Consider the following 21,483-nt stretch of genomic DNA (forward strand, 5'->3'; position numbering starts at 1 on the left):
GGGGGGGGGGGGGGGGCGGGGGGAGGGGCGGGAAAATCCAGCTCAACCCTGGACTGATGTTGGGACCGTGTTTCGAAAAAGAATATAGAGACCAACGTGAGAGATAATTTGGCTGTATCATACTCATTTCACTATGGGTACAATACGATGAGCACACAGGGAGAATAAGAAAGATCAACATGGAAGAAATTCTCATCAATTGGAAGCGGTATAATAAATGACAGATGGTGAACATGGTAATGAACGAGGTATGTATAGAGACAAGATGACAAAGGAATGGAAGTGATATCACACAAAAAGATGTATTTAAAGACGGGAAGATCAAAAAATGCCCAGCCGCCATTTTCAAGCACGCTAAAAACCGTCAAAAAAAAAAAAGATAATAGGTAACTCCCTAGCCACCGCACTCGTGCCTGAGCTGAATGTCGAGCAGCAAGGGGAAAAACAGGGAAGGGAGAAGAGAAATTGTAACGTCATTTCAAGCCTGTGACGCTTTCGTTGGGTGTTTTTAAAGATTTCTTGCTTCGTTTTTTTAGTATGCCATTCCGTAGCCCGGGGCCGTGGGATGACGACCTTCGATGGAGCCACGCAAGCCATGGCTGTCAGCACTTGTGCTGCGCCCGTGCGCTACGCCGTAGTCGTTGTGGACTAAGCCAGCGCTTTCGGTGTTGCTAGGTGACCTGGCTCGTCTAGGCTCATCTTGGTAAGACTCGTGAGGGCCGGTGAAGTTGAAGTTGTTCATCTCGGCGAACTCCTTGCGCTGTGGGTGGTCCATCAGGAGAGAGTCTCGGGCGTCCAAGGGAGTCAGATCGTCGAAGTCGCGGGTGGCTTTTTCTATCAGAAAAGAATCGTTAGGTGGTGCAGATGTTTGGGAGGGACTTGAGATTTCAAGGTAGCTGCGACTTACCAGCTTCTCTTCTCTGTTTCGCATGCGGGTTCTCGCGGGAGAAATTGATGATGGTGTTGACAGCAATGAGAATAGCGAGGACTGCAGTGAGCGTGGACTGCACGACAATGAGGACAATGCCGGTAACGGTTTTTGTTGTCTGGGAAATTCCGAGTTCTTCGACAAAGATCAGGACGCAAGCAATGGACAGAACCCGGACAACCTGGACGGCGATGTTGATTACCAATGAGGCCTTGGTGGCATATGGGCGACTCCACACCAAGAGTGCCAATAGAAGGACTTCGCAGACCAGCTGGCCGGCGCTTTGGAACATACCGTGTCCCTCGCCCCCGGCAATGATGCAGCTCTTGACTAATGAGTACGCAATGACGGGCATGAAGATCCACCAGAAGTCTTTCTTGTAGCCATCGTAGAACATGCTGTACTTTTTCCAGGTTTCCCTATCCTCGTACAGGTGGCTGGTATCTCCCTCAATCTTCTTGTATTTGCGGGCCTTGTAGGCAATGCGAATAGCAAAGAAAACAAGAAGCCCCGTGAAGAGTGTGAGGGTCAAAGCGGCCAGCAACTTTGCACCCCACGAGTCACCCTTTCGTAGTTGGTAGACACAGTATAGCACCCAAATACTGTACAGCACGAGGATCATGTTGGTGATTGTCCGCGCCATCAGGCCCCAGTAATCCTTCCGGAATTCGGCCAGCTGTTCAGGAAATTTTTTGCCATACAGCGCCCATAGTTCCAGAACGACCTTCATTAGAAGAATACCGACCACAACCGCCGCAATCACGATCGCGAAGATCAAGAGGACATTCATGAAAACATCGGCAGAAGGAATCATCAGTTCTTGAGCGACTTGCTTCAAGTCGTTCACCTTGCTAGATGCACTGCTCTCGCTGCTCGAAGAGCTAGCATCGTCAGTCTCAGCCGAGCGAGCGACCAGGTCGCCGAATTGAAGGGTGTATTCCCAGCTCCGTTTGGTTGTATTGGTGGATGAGAAGCTCTTTCGCATCATTGTGGCTTTCTTCAGGAGCTCATAGCTTTCCACGGTCAAGTTGCCACCTGTGGCCCCTCGGAATTTGTCGATGGACTTCAGCAAGCCAGGCCAGGAGATCATACACGTACTCCACATGAAATTCGATGAGAAGCTGCGATAGACTTGGGGGTAGGCGACACTGAGCATGCCATTGGTGGCCATGGAATGGAACCAGCCCATTACATCGCCAAATCCAGGGCCGGACGTCGGTGAACCAACAACTCCCACCGAGCTCATGGCCGAGACACCGCTCAGTGCTAGAGCGCCGGCCGCAATGCCGGCCGTTGCATATTTGACCGCGCCGACACTGGTGGAGTGGCCGTTGGTCAGTTGAGACTCGAGGCACGTCACATTACCTTGGTCTTTCCTGGATTTCAGGACAAGCTTTGCCTGACCATCCAAGTCGGGAACGTTGAATGCGATGCCAGGGATCTGGCTGGCATATTTCGATGGAACCTCCACGGATCCGCTGACCTTGAAAGTGCCCTTGGGGACGGGGCACAGTTGATTCACATGGATGTCAGTACCACAGGGATCAAATTCTTTGCTGTAGATTTCGTGGCCATAGGCAGTGATGCTGATAGAGGCCAACACCATCTGTTCCATGGCATTGGTACCCGCCACATCGAAGACCACTACGCCAGTAGACCGAGTGTAGGTAATATCCATCGTTTGAAAGTTGATTGCTGAATCGGTCATGCACAGGTGAAATCCGTTCGTGGATAAGGTGTCGGCTGCCAGGGTTTGTGGCACGATGGCCAGGCCAAGCAGCGCCCATTTGAAGTTCTGCATGTTGGCCAAGCGCAATTGATGTTCGAAACGGTATCCCAATCTGAATCTAACAATTTGGAACCGAGGCGCGTATTCATCAAGGAAGTAAGGAAGTAAGGATGTAAGGATGTCGGGATGGACTGGCGCGATGATCGGATTGTGATATAAAGAGTGCGAATAAGTCACTGGAGAGAAAAGAGACACACAAAAAAAGAAGAAGGAATGGCAGGATCAACCTATAGAATGAAGAATGATCAAATCGAAAGGACCGCAAAGAAAAAGTAGGAGATGAGACACTGGTTTTCGAACAACCAGGAACTGTAACTAGAAAATTAAACGAGTGTAGAAGAGAAGAATGGATTTCCCCCCTCCCCAGAAAAAGAGGGAAAGTCTTGAATGTACGGAGTAGATTGTGATTCTAAACTTGGCCCCTGAATTTACTGATTGGCTCCCGTTTCAGTCTAGACCTCCCACTGACTATTTCCATTAGACTTGATATTTATACCTGACGTTGATTGCCTGGTAGCCTACCGAAAAGGAGGGGATAGAGGTCCAGTGGACAATATTTAATTCCCAAGGAGTGAACAGGTCTCCCTATACATTCCTCCAAGGGGATTTTAAAATTTTTTTCTTTTTTAAACGCCACACGGCCTATTGCCTCCCGTCTCTCGAATTTATGATTCAACGGTGTAAATTAAATTCACACATACGGAGAAAGAGGCGCAAGGCACGCATACCTGCAGAATCGAACCTAGGGATTGTGCAAACATATGCCTATCACAGCTAATGTATACCGGTTGGACCGATCGCCAAGTTCTAGAGTGGACCCCTGATAGCCTTCTGGAGACGGTTCTTATAACTGAGATGATGCACGCAACCAAGTTCTGAGCTTTAGAGACAAGTTGTGCACGCACACAGCTCTCAGAAACTTTGAATGTGTCAAGCACAAAAGTTGAAACCGACCGATGTGGGTGCACCCTGCGGAATACTCCGTATAGGTGGTCCGATCATCAATGTGAGACACAGGGCCCAGCGCTGGGGGGCCACCCGAAACCCATGTCGACGGAGAATTCTTGTCGCGTCTGCCTATAGGGTATGGCCCACCTCAATCACTATGGTCCGTACTCCATACGGGATACGATCTGACCGTCGTCCACGGGTGCTTCTTACTTCACCATGCATCACGTCGAGTCTACACTTCGTAGTCTCCAGTAGAGAGTAGCGCTGGTGTGAAGGGAAAAAACAACTTTGCCCAGGTTCTTCTCGAAAGGTTTCATGGTAGATGGTTTCCAGATCATTGTTACCAACAGAACATCCCCGTAAAAATGATGTTCGATGGAGCAACTACCAAATAAGGGGCCTATGCCCAGCTCACCTCGGTAGGAAAGTCCCATCACGGAACTAGATCAATGAAGACAACATTGAAAAAAAAAGACGTCCGACAAGATGGTTAACCGTGAAGGATGGAGCAAAGATCGGAGATCGGAGATAAAATGGGAACTAAAGATATCTTGTTGAACTGTTGGATCTAGCACGCCATGTAACGGCTTGGTACCGAGTCCCCAAGCTTTACCGATGCAGAACAGAAGACTTGAATGACTTGATGTGGATTCGGGCTGGAAATTAGATTGAAGGACATAACCGTGATGCTCCAGGTGACGCGACAATGTGGATTTCAATGCCTTGTGTCCCGGTTGACTGTGTTATCGCCAGGTGAAATCATCAAGAACGGTCGTCAACCATCGAATTTTCCATGATGCTAGGCTCCATTTTGACCAACCACGCGTAACGTGTGATTGAGAGAAGGCGAACCCCCGAATGAGTTCAAAATCGAGAGATTTATCCTTCGACCGTCCTGCTAGGGCCCACTCGGCAAAAAATATACTCTATACCGCCTACCACATCGTACGCCTACCCCGCCCCCCTCACGGCCCTCCGCAGGCACAAGCTTGCTACCATGGGGCCCGAGGGGCTCGAGACGTCTGAAATCCCAAATCAACCCGAGAAGAAATCTCGTCGACGTGGGGCTGAACTCGATCCCTTCCTTCGCACCCGGCTCTGTGTGCTCAGAACCACGGCCAAATGGACATACAGACAGATCCATGATGAATTTCCACATATTCCCCTCTCGACCATTAAATCAACCATTCTCCAAGAGAGCAATCGGGTCAATAACCACTCCCAAGCCCGCTCTGGCCGACCGTCGAAGCTGAAAGACGAAGATCGAGCCCGAATCCGCGAGGCTTTCCAGGCGAATCCTCATATTACGTACGACGCACTGCGTGTGGTGGTTGATTATAAAGTTGGCAAAGAGTCCCTTCGTCGATTCGTGAATGATGATGGGCTGAGGAAGACACAGACGCCTGGTCGGTCTTCTTTGGCTGGGAGAGGAGCTAACAAACAAGTTGATCGGGCTCCATCCGGTCAGTCCGACGACACACCTCCCGCTGGTTCGGCTGGTGATTTTGGGCCTGGTCTCATCCCCCCCGAGTCAGATCCTATATCTACTAGAGCTAGTCAAATCGTCAACGATTAGCGATCTGTGGAAAGAGATACCCTAAGATTTCCGACGTTGCGTGTTCAATTGGGGCTACCTGCTCTATTATCCAACCAATTTCTTTCTGCACATCATGACAACCCTATTTTCTACAGGATACATCTACACACGCGGTTATTGGAGAGAAGCATTTACTGCAAGATTGGGTTGGACCAACTAGTATATGGCCGTCCTGTCACGTGGCAGATATTTGGTCCCAGTTTGCATGTAGCATATAGAGCAACAATCTCAATACGGTGTGTTCGCTTATTATCTCATCGGTCTAGTAGACACAGAAATTCTGGAGTTCAGGACTTTGTCAGATCATGGTTTTCAGGTAGCTTGTTAGTATCATGCCAATAGTGTTCGATTTAGAGTGTGGTAATCATAGGCACTAGCTTAACCCCGTGTATGACCCTAAGATAGAAAATAGAACATCTTACACAACATAAGGGTAAGGCTGGAGATCCGGGCAAATCATAGCTATTTTAGGGTGAATATTTTTTTAGGTACGTGCACGGAGTTATTTTAGGACCCCCTGTGGTCCCAAGAATAGAACATAACGCTAGATCCTTCGTTTCCTAGTGACAAAGCTAGGATCGCGTTGAAATTGAAATTCCTCAGACCATTGACACTCTGGAACTGGTTACAAATGAAGGGTGCTTCGCGACATTCACTCTTGGGTATGCCTGCCTAGGTAGTTCCTGAAGACCTTACGGGTGTAGGAAAAGACAATGAGGGCCAGGGCGACGGGGTTGTTCTATAAATATCCACCTAACAGAACCTGGTGGACCTGACAAGTGATCGACAGACTCTGATAGGGTTCGTCTAGGCCTGATATGCAAGTATAGAGATTCTCTCGTCAGTTGAAGTATTACTGCCAACACGGTCGTAAATACCGTTCGCATGTCTTGTCTGACTTGCAGTCTTTGCTCACCCTTCCACTCCCCACCAAATCAGACAGGAGTTCCCGCAAGCCCTTAAAAAGGGAAGATAAATGTTGGCGCGAGAAGACTAGGGGGACCTCGAATATGTACTTCTTCAATTCGAAACCAGACTCTAGATGTAAGCTCTGCTGCTCAATGTTAAGAATGAGTATTGAATTATCAGACTCTGGATGAGTACATTCGTTCAAAAGGTCACAGATTCGGATGCAATGCCCGTAGCAATCAGATGAATTCGTATCATCGAGAAGAATGAAAGCCCAAGCGGGGAAAAAAAAACAGCAGGGAAACAAATAGTCCATATGAGAACACCAGACGCCGGGGTATTGTCCTTTTCCCGAAAAGCAGTCGCCTATGCCGAAAGAAAGAAGAATCATTAGATAATTGACAAAGATGAGCTTACGCCATCAATACATCTTCCGCCGGGGTGGCGGCAGTGGAAGGCACAGCGGACACATCAGTCATGGCATCATCGCCGTCTACATCGTGTGTAGAGGTGCTCTGTTGCGAGTGAGACTCGGGGGTAGGGGTGACACCGTCGCTGGTTGCATCATCATCGTTAGATCCGATATCAATGTCATCCACCTCTTCCCATAAACGAACAGTCCTATCCAGTCCGCAGCTCACAACCATACGCGTGCCGCGAAGTGTACCCGTGTGAACACAAAGCACAGCAGATGAATGACCATCGAGGCGCTGCAAGATTTGCTTGCTCACAAGATCCCAGAAGAGAATGGAACCATCCTCACTGCCGCTGACGGCGAAGCATAGGGGCGGGTTGAAGAGCACATCTCGGGGCCCATAGGTACCGAAACATCCCGACAAGCTGTATTTTTCGTTGACATGGCCTTGGAATGTCTTGACCACACGGCTCTCAACATAACTCCACATTCGAATGCAGCCATCCAGAGTCCAGGCCAAGACATATTTGCCGTTGGGAGAGAACTTGACGCATGTTGCAGGCGGGTTATCTTCCATGACCAGGGTGCGGAGACACTGGCCGCTGTGGGTGTCCCAGATGCGGATCAGTCCATCCAGAGCACAGGACACAATGAGAGTTCCATCATGCACAACATCAATACCGGCAACAGGGTCGGAGTGCGCTGGAAGGGAGCGCATGACATGGGCTCGGCGAACATCCCACATGAACACGGCCTCGTCGTAGGAACCGCTGACAAGAATGTTACCCTTCGGTGCGAATGCAATTTGATACACGTAGTTGTGATGGCCATCAAAGATCTTGCCGTGGGCCTTGAGCTGTATCAAAGCATTAGTAAAAGGTCCGAGGACATGAAATGATGGGGTTCGTACAGTTTTCACGTCCCAGAGACGAATTGTTTTGTCATCGGAACCAGTGGCAATCCATTCGCCGTGAGGAGCCCAGGCCAGTGTGGAGATACCAGCTAGATGTCCCTCAAACACATGAATAAGTCTACCACTCGCGGTATCCCAGATTCGGACAGCTGCGTCCGCGCCTGTTGTGCAAAGTCAGTTGACAAGTCACGCAGTAGACCATGAGCATGAAAAACCTACCAGCACTAGCGATCATAGTACAATCGGGCGAGAATTGCACAGCGGACACTCCACGTAGGTGGCCGCGCATAACGAACTTCTCCTTGTAGTTTAGATGATCGGGCTTAGGGGGCGCCGGAGCAGCAACGGGCGTGGCAGAACGGTCAGACCAGTCATCGACATCATGATCCTGGTTCTCGTCGGGGCCAGTCACGTCGCGTTCCGGGAGATCATCCGACCCGCCCTGGGAATGGTCATCACGGATGATGTCCGGGCGGTTGATTGGAGAAGGGCTCCGGTGGTGGTTGCGGGTGCGTGAGGAACGCCAATACTCGTCGGCATCCACAGCTAGCTCATCGGGGCTCTCAGATTCGCTGTAGAGGCGGCCGGACTTCTTTGGGCGCTGTGGGGTGAACCCCTTTTGCAGAGTCCAGCTGGCTCGGCGGCGTTCGGCTTCGTCGTGGTCGGAGCCGGCGGCGAGTTCATCGGAGGAAGACTCGGCGGGAGATTTGGCGCGAGGGTCCCGGCGGCGAGGCTGGGGGTTTACGTGATCCATTGTACTATAAGGGATGCGTCAGAGCATCCAAATGAACAATTGCCGAAATTAGGTTGACAATAGCCAATTCCGAACCCCGAAATGAAAATTAATCAGACGCGTCGCGAAGCACAATATCAAGGCGGTGTGGTACTTCGCCGAGCGGTGAAGTCTGTGGGCAGCTTTTGCTAGCTGCGTCATACTAAGCCCGTCCCCTGAGGACTCAGGGGACAGGTGGACTCGTGGACTGTCAAGTGGAATAATATCTTTGTTTGGCATCTTATTGAAAACTCCCTGATCGACAAATAGCCCTAAATATAGCAGCCAAAGCTCATTCCGGTCAATACCAGGTTCAATGGCTAGCCCTATCCCCTCCAAAGCTCCAAGTGACATTCGCATTCTCACATTCAACTGCTGGGGTCTCAAATACATCGCCAAGTATCGTCATGAACGCATGTCGGAGATTGGGCGGCAGTTGGCCTTGGCCAGCCCGCCGCCAGAGATAGTCGGACTGCAAGAATGTTGGACCCAGAAGGACTATGAGAGCATTCGCGATCAGACTCGACACATCCTGCCGTATGGGAAATTTTATTACGGGGGTATTTTTGGTGCGGGATTGGCGATTCTGTCAAAATGGCCGATCGAAGAGAGCAGCATGTACGGCTACCCGTTGAATGGCCGACCAACGGCATTCTTCCGAGGAGACTGGTTCGTGGGGAAAGGTGTGGCCAGCGCACGCGTTCGATTCGGCCCTAGCACCGCTGACGTCGCCGAGGTGTTTTGCACCCACCTACACGCGCCGTATGAGCGCGAACCGAACGACTCGTACATCTGCCACCGGACCGCACAGGCGTGGGAGATCTCCAAGTTAATGCGCGGCGCTGCGGAACGTGGTCATTTAGTCATCGGCCTAGGCGACTTCAACATGCTACCTTCCTCTTTCGCGCACCGTCTCATCACCGCGCAGAGCCCTGTTCGCGACGCCTGGCGCGAGCTGCACCCAGATTCCTCCCTTGCAGCAGCAATCGATCCTGTTGAAAAAGCACGGAATCGGCCTATTCCCACCGCCGAGTTCAATCTCGCCGAGAATGGAGCTACATGCGACGGGTCGTTCAACACCTGGCGCTGGACTGAGGCCATGCGCAAGCGCCTAGCCAAGGGTGAGGACATAGTCATTGACAAAGACACCCCAGACCCGCGCGGTAAGCGTCTGGATTATATCTTCGTTGGTGACGGTGGCTACCCGCCTGCATTCCCGCCGTCTAGCTGGTCAGTCGCGTCAGTTCAAATCTCCATGACACAGCGCCATCCCACTCTCCTCTGCTCGCTGAGCGACCACTTCGCCGTTGAGGCTGTCATCACCCGTTCTTCAGTGCCGAAATACTATGCTTCCCACTCTATAGACTCTGCTCCGACTTCACCCAATTCTCCCGCCCTGCATAAAACAACTTCAAAGCCCGTCTCTCCCAACGCCGCCCTTTCATCAGACACATACGATCACATCATCGAAATCATCCACAAATACGTGTCCCGTGAACGCTCTCAGCGCCGTTGGCGTCTGGCGCATTTCCTGGTGTCTATTGTGGTTTCCATTGGTTGTATGATTGGTGTGTGGTGGGTTGGCAACCGCACGTACATCGGATTCATCCTCGTCCTGGTCAGTACGCTGAGCTTCGGCGCTGGGATTTTGGATGGTCTGATTGGTGGACTGTTTATGTCGGGTGAGTTGCGTGCCTTGAAAGAGTTTGAGTGGGAGGTGAGCAACGCTAGGAGCTTGGTGGTTGCCGCCGAGGCTGGTGCTGGTGCTGGTGCTGCTTCGGAAGAAACGGCGAGAGGGGAGAACGATGATTGATTTTTTTTTTCTTACAAGCTGGTTCGGGGAATATGTTGATTATGCGTGGGAGATGCGGCTGGGTCGCATGGCTTACCAGTCTGTTTATATTTGGTCCCGAAAGTGTACTGTATATGTTTGATGCGGCTAGTGTTTTCATCGACCGGCAGAACTGATTCATACATGGGAAGTGATGATAACGTTCCGAGAATTGTTTACTTGCCTACAGATTCGAATGGAAGAGCATAGGCCCGAAACGAGTGTAAAGTGTATTTTCTTACGAAACAATGATCGTTAAAAGCTACGTAAAGTTCCACATCCACCGAGTCCACTAGCATCAACCAAGAAGCAAGCAGAAATGACAAAGCGAGCTAGCACAAGAGCGTGCGAATTTACTCGCAACACTCGCGCTTACGAGTCTCAAAGACACGCAGAGTCTCTTCGGCAGCCTTAACGCCACTCATGACCATAGCGCCAAAAGTAGGGCCCATACGGTTGAAGCCATCGATCTCCGACAGCTCCATACCACCAATGATAAGACCCTTGGCGACCTCACGGGTGTTCTTAACAATAGCGTCCTCAGCCGTGTTCATGTCAAGGCCACGCATGCCGCCCAGCTTCTCAATAGCGTTCATGGAGACGAGACGCTTAGCGCAAAAGGCACCGAACGGTCCGTCGTGACCAGTAGTGCTGACGATAACAGGGGCGTTGATGGTATTCGGGTCCATGCAGGAGTGGTCGTCGTGGTGGAGAGTGACGAGAGTCCAGTTGACGACGACACCGGCGAGGCGGATATCGTCACCGTCTGGGCGGGTGATCAGGTCTTCGACGCAGGTTGCGTTGAAGAGCTTGACGTTAGGGAAGGCGAGGACCTTTGACAGGAGCGTCGATGTGAACAGCGAGGCGTGCTTGACGACCACAAAGTTCGGGTTCGTGGGCTCTTCTTCGAAGGGCACGCCAAGCTCGGTCAGGAAGGCATCTGCAGGGCGTCGGAGAATCATGGCGCTGAATAGCTGACCACCTAGCCAAGCACCACCGCCTATAGGGTAATGTTAGTCATGCTGTGTTGATTTGGGCTGGAGATCTTCATGACTATCTGAGAATCTATGCTCGCATAGGGCCAAGACTAACCGGGCGACACAGAGGCCTCTACGATGGCAATCTTCAGGTCCGGACGGGCCTTGGCGAGTACATAGGCAGTGCTCAGACCACAGGAGCCGGCACCGACGATGACAACATCGCTCTCGGCGTATTTGTCCAGATCCTGGAAGTAGCGTCGGGTCATGGCGCGCGAGACTTGGCTCTCGCGGATCGGGGCGAACTTGAACTCGTCCCACTTATTGCCAAACTGCTCAAGGAGGTTGGACTGGCCCTGACCAGTCAGAGTGGCGGTCACCGACTCGGAGACGATGACCTTGCCCTTGATGCCGGCCGGGGCAACAGTAGCAGACTCAAAAATGGCAGCTGGAGGAGACATAATGGTTCAGAGATCAAGTCGGACAGATGACTTTTGAGCTTTCATTAGTTTCTATGCTTTAGTTTGGGAAAGGTGAAGGGGGGAGGGCATGATCCTTTCGCTGGTATTATCCAGATCAAGTTAAAGGCCGTATAATCTCAGAACGAATCCACGCCAAGGATGAATCTGATGTCTAGAAACATTTGAATTCATCTCCGACGCAAGAACGAACACCGGCTCATACCCAGAAGTTACCTGAGATACCTTGATCCCCAAGGGATAATGTGCCCAGCCAAAAAGTATCCATGGCTCCCAAAGGAAGGGCAGTGTGTACTTGTCCGTTTGAGATCTAATCGAAAGTCAGCCTTGATGGTATGCCAGTGTGCATGTTAGTAGATAGTTACTATTGTGATGTAAACCAGTCAATAGAATGATGAGGGAAATGAAAGCACTGTGGGCAGCTCAACCTTTATATGCCAACATACCCCACCATTGAGATGTCACATGGTCCGAGTCTCTCCGGGTTTCCAATGAGCTCCTCGGTGAGTGACGTTGCACGAATGAAATTGTTCTCAAGTGACGCTGCTGGCCATCTCAAGCCTGTTTCTTCAGCAGCGACCGGAGCTTTCTGCCCCGGTCTTTCTTCCTTTTGCCCTACGGAGTGAGTTTCCCGCGACTCCAACGGTAATTAGATGTAACTACCATCTAGGAAACCTTTTGAGAAATTTTTTAGAATGACCAAGGCGCTTATACAGTCTGACCACTACTATCAAGCTTGTCTGGATGTATAGATATGGTGTTTTCATGGCAAATTGTCCATCCATGGACTGACGCCTGGCCACGATGGGACAAAGTACCACCTGCAGGGATCACAGAATGGGAGCAATTTCGATTTGAAAGAGAGTTCACCTGAAGTAGCTTCATGTAAATTTGTATATTCAAGGGGAATGCTCATATCTCATTTCTTTCTTCAAAGACCATACGTGGGATTTCTGACATCATCGTCATCACACAGCCTTCAGCTGGGGCATATGTGTTGTATACAAAAACACAAAGACACAAAATAGTATTAACCGTATCTACTAGAAGACTCAAAAATCACAGCCACGAAGCGGTAATTGGCTGGATTTATCCTCCGCTACCAGCCCATGCATAGATTTAGTCGGGCCTTCCTTAATGCGATGCCCAGTCTTCTTGCGAAGACGCCGATTCTCCCATGCCAGGAGCTCACGCAGACACAAAGCGAGGGGTATATTAAAGAGCACAAAGGCTACACACGTTGACCTACCCTTTACACAGCTTGGGTCTTGTTCATCTGGGGAAACACTGGTGCCCAGGAAGGGAACACACGGGCCAATCAAGTTCAACAGGATAATACCTCCACCTCCTTGAGAATACTGGGTAGGAACACAGGACGAGAAGAGAAACTGACGTTGCAGCTGAAGCATGTCAACTAGGTGTGAATTTAAACTTCAGCAAGTTATCCGTACAGCACACACGATGATGCTGATGTTCGACTTGATGCTAAAAGCCATGCTTTCACATCGAGAAGCGTCATGCCTGATTCCTTCTATTGGATCTTGCCCGTGCAGTCCTGCAATACAAGGGTACACGCAACTTCCTTCTCTTCTTCAGTTAGTAACTTCGCGTTCGGCGGGCTATATGGCACGTAGAACCAAGCCAGCACAGCAGCCGCGCAGACCGGGACATCCTCAACCAGGAACAGCAATCGCTGATTTGCCAACGCAGATTGTCCGGAAATATACCTTCGGCGAAGGTACCAGTGAATGTATTTGCCAGCAGTGCGGCAGACAGAAACAGAACGTATCGGAGACCCATCTCGTGGCGGCGGTAGAAGAATGACAGGAGATAGGGCACGCCGGGACCGAAGCTAGCTTGAAAGGCGCCCATCAGAAACCAGAGCGCCACCAAGCCTTGCCAATCAATGACCGCTGCCTGGCATGCTGCTATCAAACCCCTTTCCATCACTCGTCAGCTCAAAGTTCATATCTGATTCACATTCATTTGCAATTCCGGCTGACTGACAGCATTGTACGTGGGATTTATACTAGGAGAACACTACGAAGACAGCCCATTAGTGTAGGTTGACAATCTTCCATACACGTGCTTAGAATTCAACCGGTGTATAAGAGATATAGAAGATTGTCAGGAGCTAGCCAGGCGCAGCTTTTTCCGTCGAGGCTGATGTCCTCTTCCATGCCAGAGATTTTGGCATTGCGATAGTTTACAATGCCGGCAGTTGTTCTATTTTGTGTGCAGGTCTAAAGATGCTGCTGAGGACGAACGCGATGTTACTTCGGTCGAGGAAATCGAGGAGGCCTAGACGCCACAGAACCAAATGGTTAGACTATACGTTCTTTGAATGTCTGGAGTTCAAAGCATATGGAAAAATCCCAATAGCATCGGAACACGCAAGTCCAGTTTACTTACCACTTGACAATCTATCTCGGGATCAATAGCCGGTAAGGTTGCAAGTGGGTGGTTTCTCGTGAGCAGGCATGGCAATTTTTTCAACATCTTCATCAGGGGCTGTTTGAATTACATCCTCCGGCTACTCCTGACTTGCCAAAACGCCTATGGTGAACTGGAAAAGTTACAATGGACAATGTAATACTTGTCTGAAGGTGAAAATGGGAGACGAGATAGAAAAGATCAGACTTGTCTCTGGGGTTTAGAGACATACTTATTCGCGTGGAAGGGAAAAAAACGCCAGGATCGGCAAAGGTGTACTTAAATCGTACAGGAATTAGCCAGCTCGGGTCAAATTGGGGTGACTGTATTAACTAGTGATCTTTATTGGTCACTGGGACAAGTAAAGAGGATTTTGAGTGGAGAATTCGGAGACTGGAGAACGAAATGTGGAGGAATTGGCAAAAGCTTAGGTGGAGAGCTGCCGCCTAAGGCCGAGACTGTTGGAATGCTTTACAAATATTCCTTTGGAAATATCCAGTTGAGAGCACATTGTGCCTTTTCTTGACCTTGAATGTTATCTGGTCTTTAACTGTTGAAAGAAAACAGGTCTTGAGTTGAGGCAGAAAAATGCTAGAATATTATATCTAAATGTGAAGCACGCCTTTTCCCATGCCAACATTCATTTTTCAAGATTTCTTACCTTATACAAACGGAGCATATTCATTCCTTCATGGTCTATTTTCTATATCTTTAGACAAGATTATCTGAATGAATGAATGAGTGAACTTCTCAAACTGTGAGAATAGTAAGATGGAAAGATGGTGCCGGGAGGTTCAGGTGTTCTGCACATCAGGTCGTTGCTGGATACCGTATCAAAAATCTCCCGCGTAGTGTCGCGTTCATTGATCACCTCCGTCCTTCATAGCTCTTGCCCTATCTCCCTCCATCGCATCCTAATTGCCTCACTTGATTTGAACCTAATCTACTTGCTTTTTCCCAAAGTTGATTGCACTTGGCAATCAAGCGCCCAAAATGGATGACCCGGCGACACGTATCCCGGGGCAGCTGGTAAGACCCCAACAACTTCCTACATCGATTGCCCTATGATCTGGAAACCCTCGCTAATTTTGTCGCAATCATGATAGCTCCCCCACATGCACCTGGTTTCGCGCAACCGGTACCCCAGCATGCACATGATGCCCTCCGAGACCGCCGTCGAGTATCTGACGAGCGCACCTCGGATCTGCCAATCCCAGCCAATGCATTGGACATTCCTCGATGGCCCCCCAGATGGAACTGTAATGCTTACATGGCAGCCACAAAACCATCTAGGTAACAATTTTGCTAGCGATGGCTATATCTGGGCCGACCAGGAACAAGCGTTTACCTTTGAGTCGCGCGGCTATGTATGCGTCCTCTTGCAATGAAGCTTCCCTTGCTTCATTTGAGTTACATTCTAATATTAGAGGACACAGACCGTCGAGATGTACCTCCAACGAAGTGGGTTTCACCCTCCCAATGAGCCCGTGGCAACACACTGCCGCAAGCGCTACCGCATTACCTCGTCCAAAGTACCGAATGCCCCCCAGCCCGATCCATCGCTGTGGATTGTGCACTACACCCGTGCCGCGCCTCAGGACCACGCCCCTGCAAACCGAATCCAAGTAACACCGCAAATCCAGAGCCTGATGGGCCAGCGCCGCTTCCTTCAGAGCCAAGGACAATTGGCCCGCAAGGACTTTTTGCTTCACGATCGCAACAGTTGGCCAGTTATCAACTTCCCGCCAATGACTACACAGAACTTCGGGCAACCCGGTGCTTACCCGGCTGCTGCGCCTCGTGGACCTGGTTTCTACGCCCCCCAGGGTCATCCAGGCGCAGTTGCGCCCAATGCACCTGTAGCTAAAGGCCCACGCGGAAACCGTGCGCCGTCAGCTGCCATCACTTCCGCAACCGCTGATTTTGCTATTGAAGATGAGGATGTCTCCAGTGGTGACGCTATGGATCTTTTGACGCCCCGCGATATCAGCAAGATGCGATACCAGCAGCATCACGAGTGGATGGAGGAGATCTTCGCATCGCCCTACAGTATCTCACAAATCACACCAGTTTCTTTAGGTCTGGGCCGAAAGGGAGAACTCGAGTCCCTGACTGCAGGCTTCTTCGATGCTCCTGTTGGAACTTCTGGCGGAGAAGGCCAGGAGGCGGGTGACGCCCCGCAGGCTAGCAAAATGGAGCCAGCTAAGGCAGAGGAGTTTGCAAAGCGGGTTTCTAAGAAGGTAGCGGACATGACCGCCGAGATCGAAAACTTGAAGAAACAGCATGCTCGCCGGATGCAACGTTTCAATCGAACTTCATTGCTTAAGGATGCCGAGTTGCGCCTCCGAGAATCTGCTGCTGACCCGACCGAAAAGGGCCCAGAGGTTTGGAGATTGGAAGGCCGAGTAGTCATCCCAACAGAGGATGAAACCCCTCAGTTGGATTACATTGAAGACAAGGCCAAATACAGGGTTGATGAGGTAGTCCGGGACGTTGAGACTGCTTGGAAAAAGCAAATCGTTGCCGAACCAAAGGTATCTTGTGTGGAGAAGGGTGGCTTATTGGAGAAGATTGAACCCGAGCACAAGGATGAGCCTGAGTCATTTACCAATGATATGGTCATGGATGATTCCCACCTGCTCAATCAATTTGGCAGCCCTGGCGTTGGTGTGGGCGCAGTCTCAGGTGTTTCTATCAATGGACAACCGATTCACGGCGCTGATATGTCCGGGGATGTTGACATGGATTTGGACGACCAGCTCCACGGTGGTGCCAATGGCCAGGCCAACGACTGGGTATTGGTGAACAATGAGAGCAAGGACCATGGCCCAGTCGGAGGAGACTTCGACTTTACCAACATCGATAGTGCTGGAGATGCCTTGGCGGCTTATAGCGAGCAGAACGATGGGCTCGACTTGCCAGACCTGGAGAACTCAGCATTTGGCGACGCATTCCATGCATCTGACAACGAACACTCTCACAACCCCGATGCGGACGACATTTCCTAGTCCTTGAGCTTTATTTCATCTGAAAGGGGGGGTTTTTTTTTAACGAATGGTTCTGCGGATCAGTCATTCTGGTCTTTTTCGGGCGTTGCGGCTTGCTATTCGGGGGTTATGCAGGATGCTTTAGCTGGTTGTGTACCATAAGATTGGCCCGGGAGGTATTCTCTACTTCCTCTGGCCCTGCGAATTTTTTTTTTTTTTGTTGCCTCGAATTGAGAGGATAGAGACCGGGATCTCCCATGAATTTAATCCCTTATTTTCATCATCTTTCTCACGTAGATTTGATCGAAGGAGAGTTCGTCCCAATTAGGAAGGTAGCAGTTGAGTCCGCGCACAGTCCACGCATCGTCACAACCTGCAAACAACCCTTTTCGATCCATGATGTTGTATATCCACGTATGTATGAAAGTGCATGCTAAATGATAGTCTCTAGCGCTGCTGCAAACTGCTAGTAATCTGACATTGGAAAGCTGAGGGTGGATATTGACGATCAGCCTTAGATCCCTTCTTTATACATCACTCAGACTTTAAGAACCATCACCACTTACGATATCCCACGGCATTTAGCTTGAAAGATCCGCAATCGGAAAGGTGCGTGCATGAACTGCTCGACTCGACATCCGCCCATCCCCGTTCATGACGTCAGCCACCGGGACTGCACTTCCTCTGGCAAAGAAAAGAGAAGCCCTGGGGAGAATAGGGTTCGTCACCATCGTCATCTATAGGAAGGCGCTGCCGACTTATCTTTAACCTCCCCCAGATTCTAATTTTTCGGTTTCTCATCTTAACACATCCCCCTACCCTAATAACCCTATAACTTGTATTGGATTGACTATATCTACATACAAGAAACAAGATGTATGTCTTCTAAGTTCTCAGTCCATACTTTGGCTAAAACAAAGTCTAGGAACCGCAACCTTTCATTCCGCTCGCGCAAAGAGCCTCCTAGCCGGCAGCGGTTCAACATCTCGACCCTCCGTGGGATGCAAGCGCCAGAGCTCAGCCGCAAGATGACCAAGCTGATCAAGAGCGAGAACTCCGCCATTGGTGCCCACGAAGCTGCCGGTCGGGAGCGCACCTCGATCGCCGCCCAGCTCTCTGAATGGGGCGAGGGGACTGAAGATGACAATGTTTCCGACATCTCCGATAAGCTCGGTGTTCTGCTTGCTGAGATTGGCGAGCAGGAAGACAACTTCGCACAGAACCTCGAGGACTACCGGGGTATCCTGAAGCAGATTCGCAACATGGAGGCCTCGGTGCAGCCTTCACGTGAGCAGCGTCAGAAGGTCACTGACGAGATTGCCAAGCTCAAGTACAAGGATCCTTCTAGCCAGCGTCTGGTCACGCTGGAGCACGAGCTTGTCCGAGCTGAGGCTCAGAACTTGGTTGCCGAGGCGCAGCTGTCTAACATCGTGCGTTCAATTCTTACTTCTTTCTGTTCTTGTGTGGCGTGTGAGGTCAGTTATGACGTGGCTAACTTTCATCTCATCTGTAGACTCGCCAAAAGCTGAAGGAAGCATATGATGTCCATCTGGCGGCCGTTATTGAGCGCGCCGAGAAGCAGACCATTCTGGCTCGCCATGCTCGCCGCCTGCTTAACTACATTGATGACACTCCTGTTGTTCCTGGTGATGCACGCCGGGCGTATGATCACGAGCCCTTGGCACGCCAGATTCTTGAGGATGCCGAGAATGATCTGCGTAGATGGGAACCCAGCGTCGAGCCTATCACTACTGCCACCGGCCGGGAGTCTCCGGTTCATGCCCACAGTGTCAATGGTACCACCGGTGCCGGTGTTAATGAACTCGATGATGTGTCGGAGCGCCAGTCGGATGTTCTTGAGAATGCCTCTGTGACCGAGGGGTTCACCGAACCAGTGGGAAGCGGCGCGCTGCCCGCGAAGATGGTGGTTGAGCCTGCACCTGCGTGATCGTTCCAATCCTTCTCAGAGTTCTAGTAGCTTCCTTTTTGGTTCGACGCGGAAATACTTCGGCTGTTGTGTAAATTCGGTTCTTCGCTTCAGATTGGGCACCAAACGTTGGGAGGTGTTTTCGGGGAAGGCGTTGGCTGGCACTGAACATTGGGGGGTCTATACTCAGGAAATATGGAAACTGTGTTGTAAAGTTTAACTCGCTAATTCTTTAATTCATTAATTCGTCGTTTGTATAGGTTCTTAGTCTTCCAATTTCTCCTAAAAAAGGATATCAAAAGAAGACTTCTTTTCATGATATGTAGTATGGAGTAGAGCATTCACGTGACCACAGGCGCCAGAGTGACGCGGAAACCCCGAGCTCCAGCGGAGCTACAACCATCACTCGACTGTCTCACCAGAATCCTTTCACATCTTTCCGGCTCCTTTTTTTCTAATTTTTCTCCTTATTTATCTTACTTCGGCACACAATGGATAAGCTTGTGGCCCAATACTCGCGCCCCCCCCATCAGAATGAGATGTACTCAGAGCAAGAGCAGCAGGACCTCACTGCGAGCGTCCCTCCGCTCTCGCTGAAGTTCAGCCTTCCTCCTGTTGACAACGTGAGTTCTTGGTCGAAACTAGGGCATATTAAACTAGGGCATATTCTCTTTCATCCGGATGGTAGTTTGTTCGGGGGATGTACGTCTATCCTGATGTCAACCCAAGCTGCGCCGTCGTCGCAGCTATGGCCAAGAGAATCGCTCGCCAATACCAATATATGATTGAATTAGAATGAAATATTCGACTGACGCTGGGTTCTTGTATCTAGCGCTCTGCTTTCCTGCGTGCCATGACCGATGACCACTCCAATCCCAGCTGTCCTATCAAGCTCGCACACGGCACAACAACCCTGGCCTTCCGATTCCAGGGCGGTATCGTACGTCTCCCTACATTTTAGTTATACCAGGCTTTTCTTGATTCTGGAGCATGTTAGGCTAACTGATCTAATGAGTTAGATCGTGTGTACCGATTCGCGAGCAACAGCCGGCAACTGGATTGCCAGTCAGACAGTCAAGAAGGTTATCCCCGTTTCACGGTTGAGTCGGGGCGAGGACAAGAAGTCGAACCAGCCGACGCCAGGTCTCCTGGGAACGATGGCCGGTGGTGCAGCTGTAAGTATAAACCACAAGTGGTGATCACGAGTCATGGTGTGCTGGACGTTGGTTGCTGATAGATCTTGCGAATTGCTAGGACTGCCAATATTGGTTGCGGTATTTGAGTCAGCAGTGCACTTTGCATGGTAAGTCAGCTTGATTTTTAATGTTAGCAAGCGGGGGAAGGACACTGCTCATGAATTCTATCTAGAAATCCGACACAAGCGCCGTATCACTGTTGCGGCCGCGTCCAAGATTCTTGCCAACCTCACTTACGCCTACAAGGGATACGGACTTAGCATGGGAACTATGTTAGCAGGAGTATGTCCCATACATCACTCCTAGCCGTGAGATTCGGAAACTGACAGTGATCTCTAGATGACGCCCCAAGAAGGACCCGCCCTGTACTACATCGACTCCGACGGCACCCGTCTCCCCGGTAACCTGTTCTGTGTTGGATCAGGTCAGACTTTCGCTTACGGTGTGCTGGACGCCGAGTACAAATACGAGCTGACTGAGGAGGAGGCATTGAACCTTGGCCGCCGAGCCATTCTGGCTGCCATGCACCGTGATGCCTACTCCGGTGGTTTCATTAACCTATACCACGTCAAGGAAGAGGGATGGGTGCACCACGGATTTGATGACATGAACCCTATCTTCTGGGATACGAAGCTCCAGAAGGGCGAGTTCTCCAACGTGACATCTGCGTTGTAAACGGGCTAGAGGAATGAATTTGTGTATGTAAACTGAGGACCTCTGAGTTGCCTTTTTGGGTTCGACCTAATACACCCGTGGACTATCACGTACAACATTATCACCACCTCCACTGCCTCTATCTTAGACCAATCGCTGCTGTCCGGTAATTTTCGATCGCCACCCCTCCCAAGGGCTAATTTGTTCATATCGATTTGACCATGGACGTTTCTTCGTATGCTACTTCGGTTGGGAACCAGCCGTTGGTTCATTATACATCCTCGGCATATCTTTTGTCTCTATTTTCCTATTGCACATCCATCCCAAGTATTCTCTTAAACGCATTCTGGGTGAGCTCCACGGTTATTTCTTCACCAAGGATGTAGTTCTATAGGGATATGTCAAAATTTGCTGGGTTGATAATAGGAATAACTATTGCCAACAGGGTTACCAGAGCGCTTGCAATGTGATCGATTCATCCTCGTTGGGTTGCTTAGGAAGATATGTTCCTACGTGGAACATATATGTGATGGCACTTATTTGCTTGAAAGTAGTAGTTAGGTGCTATTTTTCTCGGTCTCCCTCTCTTTTCCCCGTCCACTTCGCTCCCGTACAACAGTCTATACCTGTGGGACTCGCCCACTTTCTCCTGCGGCGAAGGGATCTGCCTAGTGTTCTCTGATAAATATCAGCCTCTAGTATTGAATCTGTACCTTTGTATCATT

At 50.3% G+C, this 21,483-nt stretch overlaps 8 protein-coding genes across 8 annotated transcripts; 5 read left to right on the top strand and 3 right to left on the bottom strand.

Annotated features, from left to right (window-relative positions):
* Positions 1-532: 532 nt before the first annotated feature.
* Positions 533-2,729, bottom strand: Pdw03_0595 (TRP-like family; the record flags this gene model as incomplete). Its single annotated transcript, XM_014680366.1, has 2 exons — positions 533-834; positions 908-2,729. The coding sequence occupies 2 exons, from the start codon at positions 2,727-2,729 to the stop codon at positions 533-535; spliced, it is 2,124 nt and encodes a 707-aa protein (XP_014535852.1).
* A 1,936-nt stretch (positions 2,730-4,665) lies between these two features.
* Pdw03_0596 (Transposable element tc3 transposase, putative) lies at positions 4,666-5,244 on the top strand (the record flags this gene model as incomplete). Its single annotated transcript, XM_014680367.1, has 1 exon — positions 4,666-5,244. One exon carries the CDS (start codon positions 4,666-4,668, stop codon positions 5,242-5,244), a length of 579 nt encoding a protein of 192 aa, XP_014535853.1.
* Positions 5,245-6,587: 1,343 nt separating this feature from the next.
* Pdw03_0597 (WD repeat protein) lies at positions 6,588-8,256 on the bottom strand (the record flags this gene model as incomplete). Its single annotated transcript, XM_014680368.1, has 3 exons — positions 6,588-7,445; positions 7,500-7,663; positions 7,722-8,256. 3 exons carry the CDS (start codon positions 8,254-8,256, stop codon positions 6,588-6,590), a joined length of 1,557 nt encoding a protein of 518 aa, XP_014535854.1.
* Positions 8,257-8,590: 334 nt separating this feature from the next.
* Positions 8,591-10,087, top strand: Pdw03_0598 (Sphingomyelinase family protein, putative; the record flags this gene model as incomplete). The annotated part of the gene is made up of 1 exon (XM_014680369.1): positions 8,591-10,087. One exon carries the CDS (start codon positions 8,591-8,593, stop codon positions 10,085-10,087), a length of 1,497 nt encoding a protein of 498 aa, XP_014535855.1.
* A 371-nt stretch (positions 10,088-10,458) lies between these two features.
* On the bottom strand, positions 10,459-12,227 carry Pdw03_0599 (Thiazole biosynthesis enzyme; the record flags this gene model as incomplete). Its single annotated transcript, XM_014680370.2, has 6 exons — positions 10,459-11,105; positions 11,198-11,530; positions 11,568-11,573; positions 11,857-11,871; positions 11,927-11,973; positions 12,181-12,227. 6 exons carry the CDS (start codon positions 12,225-12,227, stop codon positions 10,459-10,461), a joined length of 1,095 nt encoding a protein of 364 aa, XP_014535856.2.
* A 2,760-nt stretch (positions 12,228-14,987) lies between these two features.
* Positions 14,988-17,002, top strand: Pdw03_0600 (SWI/SNF and RSC complexes subunit ssr4; the record flags this gene model as incomplete). The annotated part of the gene is made up of 3 exons (XM_066099659.1): positions 14,988-15,023; positions 15,101-15,361; positions 15,431-17,002. 3 exons carry the CDS (start codon positions 14,988-14,990, stop codon positions 17,000-17,002), a joined length of 1,869 nt encoding a protein of 622 aa, XP_065957386.1.
* A 596-nt stretch (positions 17,003-17,598) lies between these two features.
* Pdw03_0601 (Sphingolipid long chain base-responsive protein) lies at positions 17,599-18,929 on the top strand (the record flags this gene model as incomplete). Its single annotated transcript, XM_014680373.2, has 5 exons — positions 17,599-17,700; positions 17,760-17,773; positions 17,849-17,857; positions 17,907-18,411; positions 18,495-18,929. The coding sequence occupies 5 exons, from the start codon at positions 17,599-17,601 to the stop codon at positions 18,927-18,929; spliced, it is 1,065 nt and encodes a 354-aa protein (XP_014535859.2).
* Positions 18,930-19,399: 470 nt separating this feature from the next.
* Pdw03_0602 (Peptidase T1A, proteasome beta-subunit) lies at positions 19,400-20,779 on the top strand (the record flags this gene model as incomplete). Its single annotated transcript, XM_066099660.1, has 6 exons — positions 19,400-19,531; positions 19,741-19,848; positions 19,928-20,083; positions 20,163-20,211; positions 20,277-20,386; positions 20,444-20,779. 6 exons carry the CDS (start codon positions 19,400-19,402, stop codon positions 20,777-20,779), a joined length of 891 nt encoding a protein of 296 aa, XP_065957387.1.
* Between the last annotated feature and the right edge of the window lie 704 nt (positions 20,780-21,483).

Source organism: Penicillium digitatum, chromosome 4 (genome assembly GCF_016767815.1).
Source record: "Penicillium digitatum chromosome 4, complete sequence".
Classification (NCBI taxonomy): Eukaryota; Fungi; Ascomycota; class Eurotiomycetes; order Eurotiales; family Aspergillaceae; genus Penicillium; species Penicillium digitatum.